This window comes from Calypte anna, chromosome 17 (assembly GCF_003957555.1).
Source record: "Calypte anna isolate BGI_N300 chromosome 17, bCalAnn1_v1.p, whole genome shotgun sequence".
Lineage (NCBI taxonomy): Eukaryota > Metazoa > Chordata > Aves > Apodiformes > Trochilidae > Calypte > Calypte anna.
The window spans coordinates 1,585,557-1,607,959 of record NC_044262.1 but is presented as its reverse complement, the minus strand read 5'-3'; the positions used below and the strand labels follow the sequence as shown (position 1 = coordinate 1,607,959).

Sequence of the window (22,403 nt, the reverse complement as noted above, 5' to 3'; positions counted from 1 at the left end):
GCCTCTTGAAAGGAGAACACCCTGACTCAGGGTCCAAGGAGTGCCTCTCATTTCCCTGCAGGTCCAATCTCTGCACCACCAGCTCCCCCAGCTCTGGCTGGGGGTGGCAGTGACTCTGTGCAGGTCCCATGAGCTTCACCCCTGGCTCCTGCTTCCCATTCCCCTTCCAGACACACCCTGGGTCTTGCTGGGACATATCCCAGCAGGGATGGGCTCCAACCCCCCCATTCCAGTCTGATTCCAGCAAGACTCGTGGAGTTGGGGTCATTAAAAGCTGACTTTGCCCATGCCTGCATTTCCCAGCTGGCAAAGAGCACAGCAAACCTTTCCTCCTCCCTGGTATCCTTCCTGGTGTGCATCATTATTAAACATGTTCTGATTGCTCTGACTCTCACTGTCTTGGTGCCACCTCTCACCTGTGGGTGCTCTGGGTCAGGAACAAGTGTCTGGAGCCAGTCCCAGTGCTGGCCATGGCCACCCCAGTCTGTTCCCCTTCCCTGTGCACAGCTACCGTGCACCAGGAGCTGCTTCACAGCACTTGAATGGGCACCTGCGCCCTCCTGAGAGCCCCAGGATTCACCAGATCATAGAAATCATGGCATTGTTTTTCTTGGAAAAGACCTTTAAGGTCCCCAAGTCCAACCATGAACCCAGTAGCAATAAAAATATCAGCATTTCCATCCTGACAGTGGAGCCAGGTGGTGCCTGGAGAGCAGGGAGCACGTTCTGCTGGGAGGGGGTTTGTGCTGGGGTCCCTGGGGGCTGGGATGAAGGGATCAGGGATGCTCCAGGGGGCTGAAGTTGTTATGAGCTCACTCAGCAGCTGTGTTACCACCCAGAAACCTGAATTTTGGGGGGTCAAAGAGCTGGGAAAGCCCTGGGAATGAGCTGCTGAGGTGCCCAGCAGACCTGCTTGGCACCAGGAGAAACACCCAGAGTGTCCAGACCCTGCTCAGCACCAACATCTCTCCAGCCAGGAGTCCTGGGAGAGGGGAGCATTTCATGTGTCCCCAGTGCCACCGAGTGGGTCCCCCAGAGTCACCACTTCGGTGAGACAGAGGCTTCCTAAAGTACAAAGCACAAACCCAGCTCTGCACAGAGAGTTTTGGGGTGACCCAGCACAGCTTTGCCTTTCTGCTCACCCAGCCCCCTCTGAGGTGCAGATATTTGAGGGGGTTTTTGCTCAGCCTTTGCTCAGAGCCTCAGCCTCACTGAGTGACTTCTGCTCTCAGCATCTCTGGGACACCACAGCCCCAGGATCCTTCCAGTGAAGCAGCTCCAAGCTCCTGACTGGGAGCCATCCACTTCATCAGGTCCTGAGTCCAGGAATCATGGTCCCCAGGTGCTGCAGGTGGAGATGGAGGTCCCTGGGACCATCCCTTCCCAGCTCTCTCCTCTAGGAGCTCTCCTGACCCTGTGGAAGCTCAGGTCATCCCAGATCCCTGTCCTGCTTGTGCCTCAAGTCCAGCTGAGCTGTCCCAGGCTGGGCTCTGCTCTGCTCTGGAGGTGCCAGATGGATGTGCTGGTGCCACCTTCATCTCCCTCCAGCATAAACCCCCCTGTCCCCCCATCAGATGTCTCTCCAAGAGCTGCTCCTGTCCCAGGAGGAGCTGGGACACCTGGAGCAGGGTCACAGCCAGGGCCTGTCCTGGGTGCAGGGACCCCATGGCTTGCACTGAGCTGTCAGGTTCTGTCACCTCGAGCTGTGCCCGAGGGTGGGGACCCCAGCAGGATTTCACCAGGGGGATTTCACACGTGCAGAGCTGCACACGTGTGTGGGGTCTGGGGACAACGGTCCCAGGAAGTTTTGTTGCAGGACTTGGTGGCCCTGGGCACAGCAGGTGACTCCTGGGCAGGAATCCCAGGAAGGGACATGGCTGATCCTGGCTGCATCCCCCCCAGGGCAGCACCCCAAGTGCCACCATTGGACAAAGTGTCCCCCTGTGTCCCCAATCCATCCCTCCCCCCCCCCCCAGGAGCTGTCCTTACCACTGGGAGGGCTGGGAACACTGTGGCTGCTTCTCCCCTGGGCAGCTGGAAGAGGCTCTCAGAGGTTTGGTGGCACAGGGCTGGATACAGCATTGTCCCCCCCGTGTCATCCACCACACCCTGGTGACACGGCTGTCTGCCAGCTTGGGGGGTGACAGTCCCAAACGAGCCCTGCTGGGACTCAGCAGCAGGAAATGTCCCCGTGCCACTGCAGAGCCACACAGCCAGGCTGTGGGACACTGAGGGACACTGAGGGACACCTCTGAGGGACACCTTCATTTGTTTGATCTTTGTTGTTTGGGTTTGGGGTTTTTTGGTTTGCTTGACCCCTTCTTTGGTGTCATTATCCAGCTGGTTTGTCACCAGAGCACCCAGTGAGTGTCCCCTCCTGACTCAGAGGCCGTGCTGCTCCTCTCCAGCTCAGGTCCTCTCTGTTCTCCTGTCCCCTGGGACCACCCCAGCCTTGTCCCCCCCCTCCCTTTACCCCCAGACCCACACCAGGGACTGTTGCTGAGGCAACACCTCTGGCTGGGACTGTGCTTGGCGTGATGGGAGGTGTTGTGGGCACAGGGACACAGAGTGGGGGCAAAGTGTGAGGTGGCAGTGGGCAGGGAGCAGCCAGCAGCCTCCTCTCAGGTGGTGCCTGGGGCTTTGGTGTCACTCTGAGGGAGCCACGGGGCCACCAGCCCTGTCCCTGCAAGGTGACAGACTGGGGGAGCTTCAGGGGGAGCACTGGGGTGAGATGTGAGGGGCACAGCACAGGGGAGGAGCAGCTCCTGTGAGGCAAAGCCCAGAGCTTGGGACCCAGAGCCAAGGACCCAGCAGGACAGGTCCTCCTGTCCTGCATTTCCAGCTCCAGACCCTGGGGACAGCTCAGGAGAAGCCACCAAGCCACTGGGGACACGGAGGCAGGGCTGGTGGGGAGCAGGACACGGGGTGCAGCAGGGGCTGAACCCCAGGATGGGATAAATCCAGGACAGGTTCTGGATCCTCCCATCACCAGGAGAGCCAGGAGGAGGCAGCAGCAGTGGGAAGGGACATCCATGGGGTTGTCTGTGGGAACAGCAACGGGAAAGAAACCCTCCTGGTGCCCAGAAAAGGAGCAGCTGCTTCTTCCATTGCTGCAGGAGATCAGCTCCATGATCCTGCTCCTGGTGCTCCTCAGGTCCCAGTGACTCTGAGCTGCAGAGCTGCTTTTCCAGCAGTTCCCTGTCTCCAGATCCCACCTGGAGGAGATCCTGAGAGCAGCAGAGCAGAGGAAGCACCGGGAGGAGAGGGGGCAGGGAGCAGGATGAGCAGCTGAGGCTGGAGAGGAAGCTCAGCCCCTCAGGTCAACAGTGTCAGCAGGACAAAGGTTGGTGACACTTGGTCAGAACTCTGCTCTGAAGGTCTTGGAGAGATGGGAGGGACAGATCCAGCAGTCCCAGCACCCTTGTGGGGTGTCCCTACACCCCCTGGTGCTGGGAATTCTCTGGACATTGGGACTGAAGGTGCACAGGGGCTGTGGGGACAGTGTGTGACACCAATGCTCAGTGATGCCACCCCTCTCCTCAGCCAGGAGTGTTCCTGTGCCCAGCTCTCCCCTGCCCCCAACACCCCTGCCTGGATATTTAGGGAATGGATCAGAAATAGGAAGAAAAACCCCACACATTCCTGTTCCCAAATACAAAACTTCACAGCCTGTTTCTCTCTGGCCCCACCAGACCCTGCAGGTGCAGAGCTCAGGGCAGAGAGGGAAACAAATGAACCCCAGTGCTGAAGCAGCATCACAAGTGTGGCCTGGGAGAGGCAGGGAGGGGGACAGGACAGGCTGGCAGCACTCTGGGGGTAAGAGGAGACCTGCTACAACCAGCTGCCCTCTGGGCAATTCCCCTTCTCCAGGCAGCAGTTTGAAACACAAGTGCTTCCCAGGGACAAAAACAATAATTCTAAATAAAATTAAACCTTCCATGCGTTTTTATTTGAAATTAAAACAACCTGCCCCCATAGCAGGGCTGGCAGGGCAGGATGTTCCAGCACTGACACCAGGAATTGAAGGGACTGAAAGGAGGAGGCAGCATGAAAGGAGCTTCTGAAGAACTCTGACGTTATGCAGCCCAGCAGCATGCTTGGTCACAGGGCTCAGGACCTGCGTGACCTCTCTGCTACCAAACACTCCGTGCAGGAAGGAAAAGTCCTTGTCAGGAGTCCGGGATTCCCTGCAGAGCTCAGCACGACCCCGGCCACAGGGGGTGAGAAGAGGGGGGGGGGAGGAGGACGACGACAGCGACCCGGAGCCTGCTCCCTGGCCGTCAGTTGACCCGGCAAGCTCTGATCATGAGGAGCTGGAGGAGGATGAAGACGGGGGACATGATGAGCCCGTACCACAGCTCCCGCGTGTGCTCCACCAGCTTCTGGCACAGCAGCATCTCAAAGACGAACTTGAGGCTGAGGATGGTGAGGATCCAGAAGAGCCGCAGCACGGCCAAACGTTTCTCCCCGTCCTGGAAAAGCCTCACCGAGACGATGGTGGTGAAATAAGTGCTGAGACCGTCGGCGGCGAAGAAAGGGACGAAGACGAACCACCAGGAGAGAGCCGGGGCCTGCCCGTCCACCTTCAGCACCAGCAGCACGGAGAAGGCCAGCAGCGCCAGGCCGTGCAGGAACAGCTCGAAAGTGGCGAAACCCAACCACTGCACCAGCTCCCGCAGGGAGAACAGCATCGTCCCGGCGCCGGGGGAACATCGGGAAAGGGAAGGAAAAACAAAAAGGAGGGAAAAGGAGAGGAAAGGAGAGGAGGGAAGGGACCCGCAGGCCGCCCCGGGCCCCAGCGCCTGGGCGGGCGGCGCGGGGAGATGACGTGAGAGGGAAGGCGGCGCTGAGTGGTGACGTCGCGGGAGAGGGTGAGTGAGGGGGTTCGGGGGGGTTCGGGTCGGGAGGGTTCGGTCGGGCAGGGACCGAGGTTCGGGTCGGAGCTGCTGAGGATGCGGCCCCGGGGCCCTCCCTGGGGCTGCTGCGAGTGAGGGAAGGGCCGGGGGGGGGAAGGGTCTGGGGTCCTGAGAGGAGAGGCTGAGGGTGCTGAGTGTCAGTGTGGGGGTGAGGGGCTGGGAAAAGGCTCAGTGCCCCCCAAAGCTCCCCTGATGCTCCCCAGAACTCCCCTGCTAATCCCCACAACTCCCCTGCTAATCCCCACAGCCCCACTGCTTCTCCCCGCAACTCCCCTGCTGCTTCCCACGGCTCCCCTGCTCCCCCCTAGAACTCCCCTGATGCTCCCCAAAACCCCATTGCTAATCCCCACAACCCCACTGCTGCCCCCCACAACTCCTCTGCTAATCCCCACAGCCCCACTGCTGATCCCCAAAACCCCACTGCTCCACCCCACAACTCCCCTGCTGCTCCCCAAAACTCCCCTGCTAATCCCCAAAACCCCTCTGCTGCTCCCCAAAAGCCCCCTTCTGCTCCCCACAACTCCCCTACTGCTCCCCACAACCCCACTGCTGATCCCCAAAGCTCCTCTGCTGCCCCCCAGAACTCCCCTGCTAATCCCCCCAACCCCACTGCTGCCCCCCAAAACCCCCCTGCTTCTCCCCACAACTCCACTGCTGCTTCCCACAGCTCCCCTGCTCCCCCCCAAATCCCACTGCTGCCCCCCAAAACTCCCCTGCTAATCCCCACAGCCCCACTGCTGCTCCCCACAACCCCATTGCTCCCCCCCACAACTCCCCTGCTGCCCCTCAGAACTCCCCTGCTGTCCCCAAAACCCCACTGCTTCTCCCCACAACTCCCCTGCTGCTCCCCACATCTCCCCTGCTGATCCCCACAACTCACTGCTGATCCCCAAAACTCCCCTGCTAATCCCCACAGCCCCACTGCTCCCCCCCACAACTCCCCTGCTGCTCTCCCTCCTTCCTCCAAGGAGGTTTTAGGGGGGTGGGTGCTGGGCTCTGCTCCCAAGGGAGCAGTGATAGGATTGGAGGGAACTGGGCTGAGGTTGCCCCAAGGAAGGTTTAGGCTCGATCTAAAGAAGAATTTCTTCCCGGAGAGAGCAGTCAGGAGTTGGGATGGGCTGCCCAGGGAGGTGGTGGAGTCACCATCCCTGGAAGTGTGTAAAACCCATGGAGATGAGGCACTGCAGGACGTGCTCCAGGGGGTGACACTGCTATTGATCCATAATTTTTATTCAGGGGTCAACTCAGGGGTCTCTTCCAACTGTGACAATTCTGTGTCAGGGCTGGGGGGCTCAGGGCTGGGGCTTTGCTTTCAGCCCCTGCCCCTTTTTGAGCCTCTCCCCCAACTCTTGCAGATGGGGGAACGGAAACTCCTGGTTCTCTTTGGCAGCCAAACGGGGACAGCTGAGGACACATCTGAGAGGATTGGTCGAGAAGCCAAACGAAGGCACTTCCAGTGCAGGGTGGTGGCTTTGGATGACTATGATGTGGTGAGTGAGTGGTGTGAGGGGGTCCCAGGCACTTGCTGCATCTTCATAGAGCCCTCTGAATGCTTAAGCACCCCCAGGTTTGTTGGAGGACCTGAGGGCACAGCCCCTGTGACTGTGCTCAAGCAGAATCCCTTGTTCTGTAGTTTGCTAACAGAATCCTAAATCAAACCAGAACCTGTTGTGTGCTTTGCTACACATTTATATCCACCTCATATCTATTGAGTGATTTAGAGTTTTGTTTGCTACAAACTCTCAGTGCTTTGTTCTAACACAAAGTCTGATCTAACCATTCCCACAGCCTGCACCTGCTACAAGCTCCTAACACTCTCCAGGAGCCAAACTCCTCTGATTATTCCCAGGCTGTGTGCTGCTCACACCACTCCATTCCTTGCACGACTGTGCACCTCCATCTCATGTAGCTCCATCTGTTCTGCTGTTTTTCCACACAGGTTGATTGGGAGCTGCTGGAAATAGTGGAGTCATTGTCTCAACACTTGTCAGGTCCCCCCTGGAATACTGGGTTCAGTTTGAGTGTTATCAAAGAATGGTTTGGGTTGGAAGGGACCTTAAAAACCATCCAGTCCCAGCAGCCCAGGGTGCTCCAAGCCCCATCCAACCTTCAACACTGCCAGGGATGGGGCAGCCACAGCTTCTGGGGGCACCCTGGGGCTCAGCACCCTCACACCAAAGAATTTCTTCCTCATGTCCAACCTCAATCTCCCCTCTGCCAGTTGAAAGGTTTCAAGCTGTGTCAAGGTTTAACAGGTCCAGCATCCCAGTTTAAGGCTGGGTCTGCAAATAAAGGGGTGACAGGTGCTCTGGGTTAACCCCTCTCCCTTCCCAGGAAGGGGAAGGAAAGAGAATGAGGGACAGAGGAGAGATGGCTTGGAAAGGAAACTCGTGTGGTGTTAAGGAAACAGTAATGTTGAAAAAGAGAAAAATGGGATCTGTACAAACAGACACAAAAATGGTGTCACCTTCCCCCTGGTCACCACTGAGGCTGCAGAGCCAGCCCTGGGAAGGGCTTGTGTGGGCTCCTGGAATCAGGGACAGATGGGAGCTGAACTGCTTGGGATTAAAGCAGAAGAGTGGAAGGAGTCATCCCAGGACATTGGCCATGGGTGGAGGGAGCTGGACCCTCCTCACCCCTCAGTTTGACACTGAGCATGACACGGATGGGATGGAAGAGTTCTGGTCAGTTTTGAGTCACTTCTCTGGTCTGCTCCTCCCTGCAGGTGTCACCCTCCTTCCTCCCCTTTGTTTCCAGCACACAAGATGTTTTCCAGTACCCAGCAGTGGCTTTGGTTCTCCATCCCATTCTTCTGCTGTACCCACAAACATGAAGTGAGCCCTAGAAGCAGACACTGACTGCAGAACAGGCCATTGATTTCAGCAAGTGCAGCTGCTTAGAAGAGACTTGACTGAAAAGGGAAATGACTGCAAAGAAAATTGCTTCTGTCCTGGCTCAGACCTGGGCAAGTATGCAAAAAAAGATGTGGAGAAACTGGAGAGGGTCCAGAGAAAGGTGATGGAAGGATTGGGAAGCCTGTGGATGAGGGAAGTTTGAGAGACCTGGGATTAGGTGGCCTGGAGAAAAGAAGGCTCAGGGGAGACCTCATCACCCTGTTCCTGTCCTTGAGGGGTGGCTACCAAGGAGCTGGAGACTCCCTTGTTACAGGAGGTCCCATGGAACAGTCAGGCAGGATGGGGAGATCCTGATTGGACACAAGAGGAACATTTTTCACAGTTGGACTTTGGAATAACCTCCCCAGGGAAGTGGTGGATTGTCCCAGTGTTGGACTGAGCCTGGAGAGGGTGCTGGGCTGTTTGCTCTGCACTCTGCTGCTGCTGAGGAAGGTTGGAGCAGCTGATCCTTGAGGTCCCTCCAGTCTGGTGTTCTTTGGTTCTGTGAAGATGTGTGAGAACCAAGAGCATCCCTTGGGATGGAGCCTGGGCTGGATGGCAGCTGCTCAGCCCTGCCCTGCGAGGTGAGGAGCAGCACAGCAGATCCTGCAGAGGAAATGGTGCCAGACAGGGCTTTGGGGGGTTTATTCCAAGTGTTTTCTATTCCTTGGGATCCATATGAGCAGCGTGTGGTGGTAGCTGGGACCTGTTGGTGACCTGACTGTGCTTCCCATGTTTGTCCCCACAGGCCAACCTCATCAACGAGCCCCTGGTGGTGTTTGTGTGTGCCACCACGGGGCAGGGTGACCCCCCTGACAACATGAAGGTAGGGACACACCCCTGCCCACATTCCTTTGGTCTTCCTGGTCCAGTGCTGGGATTCTTTCCTGAAGCAACTTGGGCAGTGGTTCTTTTGGGAGGGGGGAGCTTTGGAGCAGCACCACTCACCTCTCTGGTACTGATGGGCAGGGAGCTGGGAGGTGGCAGGAGGTTGGAGGGGAACTGTCCCTGTCCTGCTTGTGGGGACCTCAGAGAGCAGTGACCTCCGGGCAGGTGGGGGTGGTGGCTGCTGTCAGGGTCACCTCTGCAGGGGGTCACATTCCCCATTCTGTTGGGGCTCAGCAGAGGAGGCAGGAGGGACTTCACCTCCCCAACCCTGCCCCTGGGAAGGTGAAGCAGGGGCCAGGCAGGCAGGGGAGGCCCTCTTGGTGGCACTGTGACTCCCCAGCTCTGTCCCTTGCAGGCGTTCTGGAGGTTTCTGTTCAGGAAGAACCTGCCACAAGGTTCCCTCTGCCAGCTGGACTATGCTGTGCTGGGTCTGGGTGACTCCTCCTACCCCAGGTAAGCAGCTCCACAGCTCCTTGCCTGCCCAGGGCAGCTTCTCCTCCCAGCTCTGGCTGCAGGCAAGATGAGGGTGGCTGGAGAATGAAGGGGCAAAGGGAGGCAGAGCCTGGCTCTAGAGCAGCAGCTCATCAAAACACATTTCTCAGCCTTAAAAATCCTTTACCTGCCAGCCCCCGTCCCTCCTAACCCCCTGCAGTGTGTCAGAGGTGTCTTTCAGGCCATGGAGTTCTCTGTCCAAACTGTGGGACAAATACCAAGAGTTTTAGGTGGCAGCCAGCCCTCTCTGTCCCAGTTCTTTCCCAAAAAATTGTTCCTGTGTCCCTGGCAGAGCCAGGAGTGTGCCTGGGCTCCATGAGGCAGCGAGGGGCTCAAGGGAAGGAATTGTTTCTCTGCCTGGGGTACAACCTGCCCTGAAGGGAAGTGTCACCTCCCCAAGTCCCTTCTGGAATGCCAGGCACAGCCTGTGTGGCCCCAGGATGTGGCAGACACCTTTGCTTTGAGCTTCCCTGGGGTGGAGGTGTGGGCTGGGCAGGGTGTAGGGCTCTGGCTGGAGCTGCTCAGTGCTGCTGCTGGCAGCCTGTGCTGGTCCCTGGGGCTCTGCCCTCTGCAGCTGGGGCTGTTTCTCTGCTCAGGTTTAATTTCATTGCCAAGAAGCTGCACAAACGGGTGCTGCAGCTTGGGGCCAACCCTCTGCTGCCAGTGGCTCTGGGAGATGACCAGCACGACTTGGGGTAAGAGCCCAGTGGATGTGAGGGGGTGGGGGGAGCTCTGGGGTGCACTACACTTTTGTCCTCAGGTTGATGGCAGGGCTGAGGGGGCTTTACCCCATCCTTGGGTTGTGCTCCTCCTCCCACATCTTTGCTCCTGTTCCCCAAATGTGGCCAGCAGACTCCTGAAACCCTCTGTGACTCTGCTGGTCTCTGCTCCTAACCCTTTTGTGCCAGGACCTGGCTCACTTGCTTGTCCAGGGTGTCCCCAGCATGTGCCAACATCTCCTGATTGTGCCCCAGCCCTGTTCAGAGCAGGGAGAGCTGTGTCACACAGAGTGCAGGCTTGTTCTCCTCACACAGGGGGGGTGACTGCCACCAGCTGTGCTCAGGGGGCTGCTGGTTCTGCTCAGCCATCAGAGGGGGCCCCAGTTTAGAGGGGCTGAGACTTTTCTAGTCCTGAACTGGGAGGGAAGGCATGGAGGAAGTGTCTGTGGAGTGACAGGGAGGGGGTGGTTTCCCAGGGGTGACCCAGAGTTGTTCAGGTGCAGCACTTGAGCCTGGAGGGGTGATGCTGCTCTGCTGCAACCTGAATTTCCTGCTTGCAGACCAGATGCAGTGGTGGATCCATGGCTCTTGGCCTTATGGGACAAGATCCTCACCTTGTATCCCCTGCCTCCTGGCCTTGAGATCATCAGTCCAGATGTCTGGTGAGTGCAGCAGGTAGGCAGGGGCTGCTGGAGCTGCCTGCTCTGAGGTGCTCTGCTGTCTTATCTGTTCTCTGGGCTGGAAGTGTGCCCAGGAAACCTCCCCACGCAGCTTTGGGTGTCCCAAGAATCCCTTGGCCTTTGGCCATGGCTGTCCCATCTCTCTCTGGGTGTCCCCTTGTCCCCTGGATGTGTCTCAGCTGCCCCAGCAGGGCTCTGCCCATCTTGTCCTGATGTGCCTCAGCCCTTGGCAGAGCTCCTCAGCCAAGGAGGCATCTCCTCCTGGGGCAGTCTGTGTTCCCTTACCCCAGGCCAGCTCCAGGGGACAGGGATGATGGGTGGTGGACACTGGAGGAGACTTCAGGCCTCTCCCTGCCCCCAGCCTCAGGGGCTCTGTGAGCAGAGGAGCTGAGGTAACCTCACTGCACTGTTCTGCCCACAGCCTGCCCCCAAAGTACACCCTGCACTATCTGGATGAGGACACCCTGCACCCTGATCCTGGCCTGCTCCAGCCCACAGCTCCCAGGGCTTTTCCCTCCCAGCTCCATCCCTTCCCTGCCCGGATGGTGTTCAACCAGAGGGTGACAGCAGAATCCCATTTCCAGGACGTCCGGCTCATCGAGTTCGATGTCACTGGCTCAGGAATCACGTGAGCATTTTCCTGAACCCCCCAAGCTTCTCTCTGAGGGACTGCATGTCACAGAGTCACAGAATTTTCAGGGTTGGAAGGGGCCTTTCAGATCATCCAGTTCCATGCCATGGGCAGAGACAGGAAGCTTGCTCAGAGCCCCATCCAGCCTGGCTGTAAGAAATTCCAGGGATGGGGTTTTCATCACCTCCCTGGGCAACCTGTGCCAGAGTCTCACCACCCTCATGCTGAAGAACTTCTTCCTAACTTCCAATCTAAACCTTCCCTCCTCTAGTTTGAATCTATTCCCCCTGGTCCTGTCACTCCCTGACATCCTAAAAAGTCCCTCCCCAGCTTTCCTGTAGCCCCTTCAGATACTGGAAAGGCCACAACGGGGTCTCCTTGGAGCCTTCTCCTCTCCAGACTGAACAACCCCAACTCTCTCAGTGTCATCACAGCAGAGCTGCTCCAGCCCTCTGAGCATCCTCATGGCCCTTTGGCTGCTTTCCTTTTCTACTCCCCTTCTTCAGTGAAACCTCAGCCTGCAGCCTCATGGCTGTGGTCCCTGCTGCCCTGTCCCCCATCTGTGACAGGGACAAGGGGACGTGGCAGCTCCCTTTGCCTTGTCAGCTCAGGGAGTGGGGTGTTAGTGACACTGGAAATGTGGCTGAGCAGTGGCCTGTCCCCTGGTGCTGCTGTCACTGCTGTGCCTGTGTACCTGCCCTGTGGCTGCCCCTGCCAGGTCCTGCTGCATCCACAGGTTCTGTGCAGGAGATGTGGTGATGATCCAGCCCCAGAACTGCCCCGAGGATGTGCAGCAGTTCTGCCAACTCCTGCGTCTGGATCCACAGAGGAGTTTTGTGCTGAAGCCCACAGAGCCTGGTAGGTCCTGCCTGCTGCTCCCTTCCCTCCTCCCCCTGGGATGGAGAATCCCCTGAGCTCTGCCCCATCCTGGAGCTCTGCTCTCCTCCTGCTTCAGGCATGATAAAGAGGGAGCTGGGAGTAGCTGATCACAGGGGACACCTGCCTGTTGCACAGCTCTGGTGTGGGTGCTGGGGGTCAGGGAGCTGTGGGGCAGTGCTGGGGGTCCTGCCCTGAGTTCTCCTGCTGCCTTGCAGGCACACCCCTCCCTGCCCTCCTGCCACAGCCCTGCACCATCCAGCACCTGCTCACCCACTACCTGGACATCTCCTGTGTCCCACGGCGTTCCTTCTTTCACCTCTTGTCCTACTTCTCTCCCAACGAGCTGGAGAGGGAGAAGCTGCAGGAATTCAGCTCTGCCCAGGGCCAGGAGGAGCTGTACAGCTACTGCAACCGTCCCCGCAGGACCACCCTGGAGGTAGGGCTGGGGGAGCAGAGCAGACCCCTCCCCAGGGGCTGTGCCACAGCAGAAAGCACCCAGGGAGATGATTTAGAATGGTTTGGGTTGGAAGGGACCTTTAAAATTTATCTCCTCCAACCTCCCTGCAGTGAGCTGGGACATCTTCAGCTAGACCAGGTTGCTTGCAGCCTCACTGAATGTTTCCAAGGATGGGGAATCTACCACCTCCTTGGGCCAGTGTCTCACCACCCACATTGTGAAACATTCATTCCTTATACCTAGGATAAATCTTCCTGTCTTGCAGTGTAGATCCATCACCCCTCATCCTGTCACTGCAGGGCCTGCTAAAACGTTTGTCCCCGTATTTCTTACGGGCCCCCTTGCAGTGCTGAAAAGCCACAGTGATGAGCTGGTTTTTCTTGGCTGAGGAACTGAATTTACTTCACTCATGTCCAAAGTGTCCTTGGCTTTCCACTGGGGGTTATGATCTCCTTCAGATCCTCTGAGCCATGTGGGGGCCTCGTGCTGCAGGCTGGGGGTGAGGGGGGCAGTGGAACAGGGGTGTTGGTGCCTTGGTTGAAGGGCAGCGTGGTGCAGGGGTGTGGGGCAGCCTCTGCTCCCTGGGGAGGCAGGCAGGCTGCCTGCTGGCTGATCCAGGTTTTACCCCCATGGGGTTTTATCCCCATCCAGGTCCTGTGGGATTTCCCTCACACCACCTCTGCCATCCCACCCCATTACCTGCTGGAGCTCATCCCTCGCATCAGACCCCGCGCCTTCTCCATCGCCTCCTCCATGCTGGTAAGAGCTCAGCCCTTCTCAGCCTCTTGTTCTCTGAGCTGAGGGTCTGACTGCTGGTGCCCTGCACCCCCCAGGCTGTGCTCCTGGACCTTCTGAGCACCTACAGGCCACCCAGCCCCCTGCCCTGCTGTGATCTCAGCTGCTGGATGTAAAGCCCAGGGCTGTGCCAACCTCTGGATTTTGGCACTTGTCCTCCTGCAGCCCTTCAGGTGCTGGGGCTGTCCCTGTGTGCTGCAGAGGTTCAGTGTCCTCCTCACCGGGGGGCAGTGGATGTGGTGCCACAGAGGCTGAGAAGGGGGGTGCTGGGGAAAGGGGAGTGGTGCTTCTTGCTGCTGCCGGGAGGTGGCAGTGGGACCTGGCCCGAGTGGCTTGGCAGAGCTCAGCCCATGGATGGGTGGCATTGGTCCTCAGTGAGGTCCTGTTGGGTTTAACAGTCTCTATGGCCGTTGCCAGCTGTGCAGTGCTGCTCTGGGAAAAACCCTTTTCCTTTCCCACTGGAATTGTTCTGGGAAAAACCCTTTCCCACTGGAAGGGATCTGGGCTCTGTTCTGTCTCTAAGCTGCTGTTTCAGGATGAGCGTTGCTGGCACCTTGGCAGGAGCTGGGCCACAGGCTTTGTCCTCAGAGGAGGTGCTGGGCTCTTCCTGCAGGACACTGCTGCATATCTTCTAATTCCTCCTGGCTCCTGTCTGGCCACAGGCTCATCCTGACAGGATCCAGATCCTCGTGGCAGTGGTGCAGTACAGGACGCGGCTCAGCAAACCCCGCCGGGGGCTCTGCTCTACCTGGTTGGCTTCTCTCAATCCAGAGCAAGGTAACTGGGCTCACTGGGAACCCCGTGTGCTTGCCACACCACAGAGTGGTCCCTTGGGACCGTGGTGGAGCTTTGTGTGTGTGCTGGAAGGAACTGGAGCTGCTGGGTGGAGCACCAGCACCACCACCACCATGGGAACTGGAGCATGCTGGCCTGGGAAGAGAGGCTGAGCTCACAGGGATCATCCTTCCTCACTGTTCCCATCCTCATCAGAGCACAGTGTGCTCCTTCAGCTTGCCCTGAGCCCCTGACCTGGTTTTCTCTCAGCTGCTCAATGTTCCTGCTCCCTCTCCCAGTGTTTCCTGCTCTCCCAGTGAGCTGCTGCTGGTGTCCTGGAGCTGGTAGTGCTTTGATGGCTGGACACCCCCAGACCAATCCATGCTGCCCCATGAAGCCTTCTCTAACCACAAAACCCCTCCAGCTGGGCCCCACTCAAGTGTGGAGAGCTCAAAGTGTCTCCTTGCTGCAGGGTGGTGGAAAATTGTTCTGTATGACTCCAGGACAAGATTGGGCCTTCTCTGAGTACCTAAAGAGGGATCTTCACCCTTCCTATGGCCCCAGAGGTGGCAGGTTTGGTCCTCGCTGACTCAGCAGCCAGGTTTTGGTCTCTGCTCACCTCCACTGCTCTCTGCCCTGGCACCAGCTGAGTGAGGAGAAGCCTGTGTGCTGTGGGGTTCTTGCCTTGCTCTGAGGTTCACTCAGGTGCTTGTAGAGACTGTGGTGAGAGGGCTGAAGAGCTTTTCATACACCCAGAGCGTGGCTGTGGCACCAGGGGTGCCTTGGTGCTGGGGTGGTGGTGGTGCTCTCCATCTCTGGAGCATCCTGGGAGAGCTGGGAAGGGGAACAGCCCTCTGCAGAGTGATGATGACCATCAGTCTGTTTTGCAGGTGATGTCCGGGTACCTCTTTGGGTGAAGAAAGGAGGAATGAGGTTCCCAGCTGACCCTGACACCCCCGTGATCATGATTGGCCCTGGCACAGGGGTGGCACCTTTCCGTGCAGCCATCCAGGAGAGGGTGGCACAAGGACAGAGAGGTGAGAGAGGCTCCTGGGATTGCCCAGGGGTGCCCCTGTCTGCAAGCAGCTCTGTGTTCAGCATGTGGACAGGAGGGACTGGGGGCTCCTGAGGGTTGGGACAGGCCCAGGCTGTGCTGTGTTTGGGCAGAAGCAAGCTGGGCTTTGGGGCAGGTGAGGGCAGAGCCTGTGTGGCTGTTCCCAGACCATGCTGCATGGCTGCCCCTTGGCTCAGGGCAGGGCTCTGCAGAGGCTTTCTTGTCTCTCTGTGAGTGGAGGGGGATTGTTGAGCTCTTCTGCTGCACAGGGAGTTGTCCTTCCCTCCCTTCCTTGGCTCAGCTGTTGTCTCAGCACGAAGCTGAGGCTGGAGGAGGGGAAGTGGCAGCCTTGGGGGGCTCTTCTTGCCCAACCTGCCCCTCACCTCCTGCTCTCCCTGCACCCAGGGGTCTCTGGTTGCCACAAACCACCTGGCCTCATGCTCACACAGTTCCCCAGTCCTTCTGATTCTGCCAGGCCAGGGCTGTCAGACAGGCCTGACAAAGAGGTGAGAGTCTTGGGGCTCTCTTGCAGCTCCCGTGGGCACCAGGTCCCCAGTGGTCATTTTGCCCACCCAGCAGACCCCTCGTGCTCTGCTCTCTGCAGGGAACTGCTTGTTCTTTGGCTGTCGCCAGAAATCCAAGGACTTCTACTGCCAGGCAGAGTGGGAAGAGCTGGTGACAAGGGGCTTCCTGACACTCTTCACTGCCTTCTCCAGGGACCAGGTTAGTTCCCAGAGGGGGAAGGTGGATATAGAAGCAGCACTGATGTTTCTGGCCCCTGTGCATATTGTCAAGGCCTGGTGGGGTGGCACAATGGTCACCTGGCTCTCCTGCACCCCCTGGGTGCTGGTTGGGATCCCCAGGAGCAGCAGAGTGCTGCTGCCCAGCCAGGACACATCTGACTGAATGGAGCTGGAAGGGTTCCTGGCATGGGGCTGGCAAGTGCCAGAGCAGATAAAGCATCACAGGGCCCTTTGAGTGATAAAAAGCTCCCAGGCCTCCCAGGGGGGGTTACCAGGCAATAAACTTTCTTGGTTTAGTGCCACCCTCCCCACTATGTCCCTTGGATTGGTGGCTGAAGCTGAGGGGCTTGGGCTTCTTGCCAGCTCTCCCTCAGCTGTGCAGGAGGGAGCTCCCCAGGGGCTTGAGCAGCCCCACAACTCAGCCCCTTGCTTTGCTTCCCTGTTTTTTAGGCAGCCTCATTACTCTCAGCCCCTCTCCAGGCTGCAGGGCTCTTGACATTTCTGGAGAGGCTCTGAGAGCTGGGACTTTGTTTCTGTGCCCTGCCCTGTCCCTTGCTGGCACTGAGTGCTCAGCCTGCCTTTGAACAGAGATGTGATCAAAAGGCTCAGAGGGAATGAGTATTTCTAGGTTGCCCAGCTGCAGCAGTCAGTCCTTTTCTCCTGGCAGTGGGCATGCATTGACATGAAGCCAGCACCTTTTTTCCAGTCCTTTGTAAGGCATGGGTTGGATGCCTCCCTGAGAGCTTTCCAAGGCTTTGATGTCCCACAGAGGTTTGTGTGGTGACCATTCTGCCTTCCCCCTGATGGCTCAAGCAGTCAAGGGGGGATTTGCTGCTCCCCAAACCTGAAGAGTGGCCCCAAAGCCTCCTCCTTCCCCCACAGACTCTGGAGGGATGGGACTCACAGTGTGCCTCTCTGCCAGCCTTTGGGACCTTCACCCTCTTGTGGGGGTCTTGTGGTGTGCTCATTCCCTCCAGTGCTCCCCAGGGTAGTGAGTGAGGAGCCCCAGTGGCATCTGCTGCTCTGGGCAGTTGGAGCTGCTGCTCTCAGAGACACCACAGCCATGGACTCATCAAAAAAAAGTGTTTTCAAAGAGCCAGCAGGAGCTGAGATGCTCTGTAGCTGGGCAGGGTTTCCCTCTGCTCTCTGTAAGGTCCCCTTTGCAGTGCCCTTCTGTCCCATCATGTCCCCGTGGTGCAGCTCTGCTAATTCTCAGCAGCTTGCCCTGGGCTTTAGCTGAGATGTCGACCTGAGTTTGTCACTGGAGTGGCTCTGGTTTCCAGGTAGCTTCAGGTCCTCAGATGACCCCCTTGGAGGCTCAGCCTCTTTGACACAGTCTCTGTCAGCACTTAGCTGATTAGTGTTAATGATGCTGAGCCACCAGCCAGCTGCCCTGGTGCTTGGGACAAACTTCCTTAGATCCTGCCATCCCTCCTGCCATCCCTCCTTCCCTTCTGCCATCCCTCCTTCCATCCTTCTTCCCCTCCTTCCATCCCTCCTTCCATCCCTCCTCCCCTCCTGCCATCCCTCCTCCCCTCCTGCCATCCCTCCTTCCCTCCTGCCATCCCTCCTTCCCTCCTGCCATCCCTCCTTCCATCCTTCTTCCCCTCCTTCCATCCCTCCTTCCATCCCTCCTCCCCTCCTTCTACCCCTCCTCCCCTCCTGCCATCCCTCCTTCCCTTCTGCCATCCCTTCTTTCCTCCTGCCATCCCTCTTCCCCTCCTTCCATCCCTCCTTCCATCCCTCCTTCCATCCCTCCTTCCATCCCTCCTCTCCTCCTTCCATCCCTCCTCCCCTCCCTCCTGCCCTCCTTCCTCCCCTCCTTCCATCCCTCCTCCCCTCCTGCCATCCCTCCTTTCCTCCTGCCATCCCTCCTTCCCTCCTTCCACCCCTCCTCCCCTCCTGCCATCCCTCCTCTCCTCCTGCCATCCCTCCTCTCCTCCTGCCATCCCTCCTCCCCTCCTGCCATCCCTCCTTTCCTCGTGCCATCCCTCCTTCCATCTCTCCTTTCCTCCTGCCATCCCTCCTCACCTCCTCCAACACTGCTGGCCAGGTCAGAGCAGCAGAGCTGTGCCCAGGGTGACCTGGCTCTGGAGCCATGTGGGACCTGGTGACCAGGCAGTGACCAGTTCCTGTGACAGCCTGGGTTGGGGGTTGTTCCCATGCACAGCTCCAGCCTGGAAGGCAGCAAAAGCCTTGTGGCCTTTGGGATTGGATGGGAGGAGGAGGAGGTGGTAGGAGGAGGCTGTGCTCCTGGCTCAGGGTGTGTGGCTGAGGGCCTGGCCTCCATCACAGTGTCACCTTTGTCATGGAGGAGCATGAATTCAGGCACGTTGGCAATGGTGTTCCTCTTGGGTGGAAGCCAAGGCCGTAGGCAGTTGCTTGGATTCCTTAAGTCTTGTGGATTAACCCTTTGGAAGCTCTGCTGGTTGGGCTGGGCTGTGCCCAGAGCCTGTCCAGTCCCTGAGCAGAGCAGAGGAGCAGGGTGTGGGACCAAGGCTGTCCCCCCAAAAAGCTTCCTGCCCTTCCCAGCAGCTCCAGGTCTCCAGCAGGGCTGGGACCAGCAACCAGAGGTGTGGGGAAGAGTCTCTGGGACATTGAGGTTCCTCTGCCCATTCTGGGAGGGGAGAGGACAGGAGAGGAGCCTTCTCAGCCCCCACCCCCAGCTCATGGCCCTGGCTGTTCACTGGAGCTGGTAGAAAGCAGCTGAAGGATTTGTGGGGGCTACTTGGGGCACGTTCCTCACAGAAGCTCTTTATGCAGCACCCATCTCCCACCATCCCAGTGCATTCACCCTTCACAGCCTCTGAGAACAGTCCCCAGGGCTGGGCTGGAGCTGGAGCTGGGGCTGAAGCTCAGCTCTGTGTTTCCCTGCAGGAGGAGAAGGTTTATGTTCAGCATCGCATCCTGGAGAACCGAAGGCTGGTGTGGGAGCTGCTGAGTGCTGGGAATGCTCACATCTACCTGGCTGGGTGAGTGAGAGGTCTCCCTGTCTCCATGGAGCTGCACATCCATGCTTCTTCACCTCCCTGGAGGTTTTCCCATGGCTCAGCCTCCAGAGGGAGCACACCTTGCACTCCAGCAGGTCCCTGGGGGCTGCAGTGACCACTGCAGAGGGAGCAGTTTCTTCATCCTCTACATCTGTCCTGCTCTGCAAGTCCTGGGCTGAGAGGGCCAGTTCTCACCTGCCCTGTGCTCTGGCTAGGAGAGGCAGAGCTGGCATCATGGGAGAGTTGCTCCTGCTGCCCCTGTGTGCCCGTCCTTCCAGCTACCAGTGCCAGTGACCAATGTCACCTGCCAGCAGGCTGCCCGGGCTCTGACCCACAGCAAATCCACTCATGGGACAGCTCCAGCCTCCTTGTGCCCTGCTTGTCCTGTGGGGCTCAGTGAAATAGTAGGGAAAGGTTTGTGCAGTTCCTGTGGCCACTTTGGTGGACAAAAGGCATTTAAAGCACAAAATACCAGAACCCCACTGGTGCTGGGGCTCATGAGCAACAGCTTTTGACACCCTGGGCACATCCTAGGTCTCTCTTTGCACCCAAAACTGCCTTCTCAAGGCAGGGCTGAGCCACGTTGCACCCCAACCTCCTTCCTTTGCCAGTGCAGTCGATCACCAGGTGGTTTCCTTGGGCTGAGTCTCAAATAGTTGGCCAAGAAGTGGAGTCTGCCCTTTGGAGGCAGCACTGAACCTGGCTGGGCAAAGTCCTCAGCCTGCCTGTCCTTGTGCCTGCCTGGCTGGCAGGGAGGAGGCTGCTGCCTCATTCTCTGGGGGGAGCCTTGTGAAACACTTTGGGCTCCTGGAGGTGGTGCAAGGCTGGTGACAGGGTTTGTCCTGCACCCTGTGACCTGGGAAGCCCTGTGCAAACCTCTGCCTTGCTGTTGACACGAGCAGCAATTGCAAGAGGCTCTTTCCTGCCTGTCTCCTAGGAGAGCAGGAACTTCCCCCGAGCCTCTCGGGGTGAGGCTGACCTCACTGCATTCCTGGCACAAGGAGATTTTTGTTTACTGCCCAGGAAGAGGAGAGCCACCTGCCCACTGCTCCACTGTGCTGCTTCCTGGCCTGCTGTGCCTCGTGGCAACGTGGGGATTCCTGGGGCCCTCACCCCAGCCTGGGGATTCCTACCCACACATTAGGATTGGGTTTGCTTTCCTCTGTTAAGCTGCACTGGGGGGTTGGGGTTTGTACCTCCATCCCAAGCCCATCTGCCTTGTCCTGATGGCTCTCTCCTTTGCCCCTTCCATCCTCTTTAATGCTTTCTGGTGCTGAAGAGAAACATCCTAGAGGCAGCCTAAGAGGATTCCTTGTCCTCCATGTCCTGGGAAGAGTGGGGCTTGTGTGGCTGCCCCCGTTGTGGGATTTTGGGAGATGCTGGTTTGTTTGGACATGAGGCTTCCCCTGAGATGGGGTCTTTCTCCCTGGCATGGGGTGACCCTGGTCAGGCAGGTGGGATCTGAGAGCCTCATCCTCCTGGCACAAGGAGGTGACTGTCCTCTTGGCAGTGGACACTTTCCCACCCTTCCTGAACAGCCTGCACTGAAAGACCCCTCAGATGACAGGGCTGCTCCTTGGCCCCCAGACATCTGCTGGGAACTGGCAGTGAGGTGCCAAACAGGAAGGTGCAGCTTGGCCTGAAAATTGCCTTTTTTTTTTTTTTTCTGCTAAAAATAGTATTCCCAGTTTCAACCACACCAGGAGAAAGATGGGTAAAGTGATTCCTGGGCTGTGTGTCCCTGAGCAGTGGCCCTGGGCCATTGGCACTGTGCCTCTGCCTTCCCTTGCTGGCTGGGGCAGGGTCTGAGGAGCTGGGGCTGTATCTTCTCCCTGATTTTACCCAGCTTATCTCTCCCAGGGGCAAAAAGGTTGAAAATGTCTCTCTCTTTCTGCAAAAAATACTTGACATGTTTTCCATCACAAGCTCAGCTACATTATCTTGTGCTTGCATATCAGAGCCTGACTCAGAAACAATATGACTCTTCCAAAAAAAGAAGACCTCCTTTCTGTGTATTTTGGGACCTTAATCAGTTTCAAACACAAGTCAGGATTCTGTCTTGTTCTTGGGAAACAGCAAGGACGTTGCCAGATGCTCGTGCCAATTGGAGCAGCCTGGGAAATTTTTTATTGGATGTTTTTTTGTTGCACAGTCAGCTCATCAAATGAAGCTCTCCAGGAAAAAAAAAATCTGGATTTCTGAATTTCCCATAAGAAATGATTGTGCTTGGGAGTGTTGAATCATTTTCATCTGTTTTCTACACAGGAGCTTGTGTTTTCTTCACCATTTCTGTTATTTTGAGGTTTGGACTGGCTTTGGTTGCAAATCTGACCACCAAAACAGTCATTCTGGGTTGCTCAAGAGGAGGCAGTGCATGGATGGAGGCGGCTGCTCCCACACAGCAGTCTCACCCAGCTCAGGATCAGACATCTTCTCCATCAAATGTTTCCCCTGAGATGAAAGGACAGTTTCCTGCTCTACTGCTGATAACATGACTCTTACATATTCCCCATGTCCCTGTAATGAGGGTGAGAGGAAATGGAGCAATGCAGAGGGCAGAGTTAGGGTGATGTGATGATCCTTTGCCAGGGCCTGGCTGCCAAGGCCTCATCTTTGCTTGCAGATGCCAGTGCTAGGGAGCTGCCTGGGTAACGGGGCTGCTCTCTAGGGAGTGGTAGGAGCTGCCTTCCAAAGCCTGTCATTTATTGGGTGCCAGGAGCCCATATTGCAGGGTGAGGTGGGTTCCCATCACCCTGCTGCACTGGCAGCCCGTGCTGTGTGCCAGAGTGGGGGCTTGGATGGCCACTGGTGACTGCTGCCCCACTCGTGGGGGCACTGGGATTGCAGATATACCCCTGGTTTTCCTGCTCACCCTCCATCCCACTGCCTCCTCTCTTTTCTAGGAATGCCAAGCAGATGCCAGGGGCTGTGTCTGAAGCCCTGCAGGCAGTGTTGCAGCTGGAAGGTGGGCTGTCACCCTCGGAAGCAGAGCAGCATTTAGCAGCCCTTGAACGGTCCCAGCGTTTCCAGTCTGAAACCTGGTCCTAAGCCTGGCTCCCTGCCTCCCCTTCCCCCTAAACTCTGCCTGAATAAAGGAACCAGCAAAAATGATCCATCCCTGGCATCATCCTTGGGATGAGGTTATCCCAGATGGGGCAGGGGTCTGGCAGAGGGGGTGGATTTACCCAACCAGCCCTTCCCTGATGGCAGCAGGGTGCAGGGGGCAGGATGAACCTGTCTCCTGGGAGTTGGGTTTGGAGCTGGGCTGGATCCCCTGTGTGGGGGGGATGCTGCTGGCTGGCATCTGACTGAGCTGCTGTCCCTCCTGCTCCAGCTCCTGGGGTCTCTGTGCTGGGTGAGCAGCATTGCCCCGGGGCATGGCTACAGCTGCAGCATTGGTGGTGGCCCTGGTTTGTGGTAGGACCTGGAGGAAGTGAGCTGTTGAATGGGATTCTCTCCACCCTGGCATTACTCAGCAGCTGCAGTGCTCA

At 57.8% G+C, this 22,403-nt stretch overlaps 2 protein-coding genes across 4 annotated transcripts; one reads left to right on the top strand and one right to left on the bottom strand.

The window, feature by feature from the left end:
• Positions 1–3,979: 3,979 nt before the first annotated feature.
• Positions 3,980–4,716, bottom strand: TMEM203 (transmembrane protein 203). The gene has a single exon (XM_008499313.2). It carries the CDS (start codon positions 4,689–4,691, stop codon positions 4,281–4,283), a length of 411 nt encoding a protein of 136 aa, XP_008497535.1. The 5' UTR covers positions 4,692–4,716; the 3' UTR covers positions 3,980–4,280.
• An 84-nt stretch (positions 4,717–4,800) lies between these two features.
• NDOR1 (NADPH dependent diflavin oxidoreductase 1) lies at positions 4,801–22,019 on the top strand. Of its 3 annotated transcripts, XM_030461252.1 has the most exons (15): positions 4,801–4,871; positions 6,272–6,406; positions 8,559–8,636; positions 9,054–9,151; positions 9,787–9,885; positions 10,470–10,571; positions 11,011–11,217; positions 11,957–12,078; positions 12,315–12,535; positions 13,208–13,315; positions 14,014–14,128; positions 15,016–15,162; positions 15,784–15,902; positions 18,800–18,894; positions 21,816–22,019. In XM_030461252.1, the coding sequence occupies exons 2-15, from the start codon at positions 6,272–6,274 to the stop codon at positions 21,958–21,960; spliced, it is 1,791 nt and encodes a 596-aa protein (XP_030317112.1). In that variant the 5' UTR covers positions 4,801–4,871; the 3' UTR covers positions 21,961–22,019. The 3 variants fall into 3 exon arrangements, with proteins under 3 accessions (XP_030317112.1, XP_030317113.1, XP_030317114.1); XM_030461253.1 differs by lacking the exons at positions 4,801–4,871; positions 6,272–6,406 and adding an exon at positions 8,234–8,394; XM_030461254.1 differs by lacking the exons at positions 4,801–4,871; positions 6,272–6,406 and having other exon boundaries at positions 10,470–10,584.
• Positions 22,020–22,403: the final 384 nt, after the last annotated feature.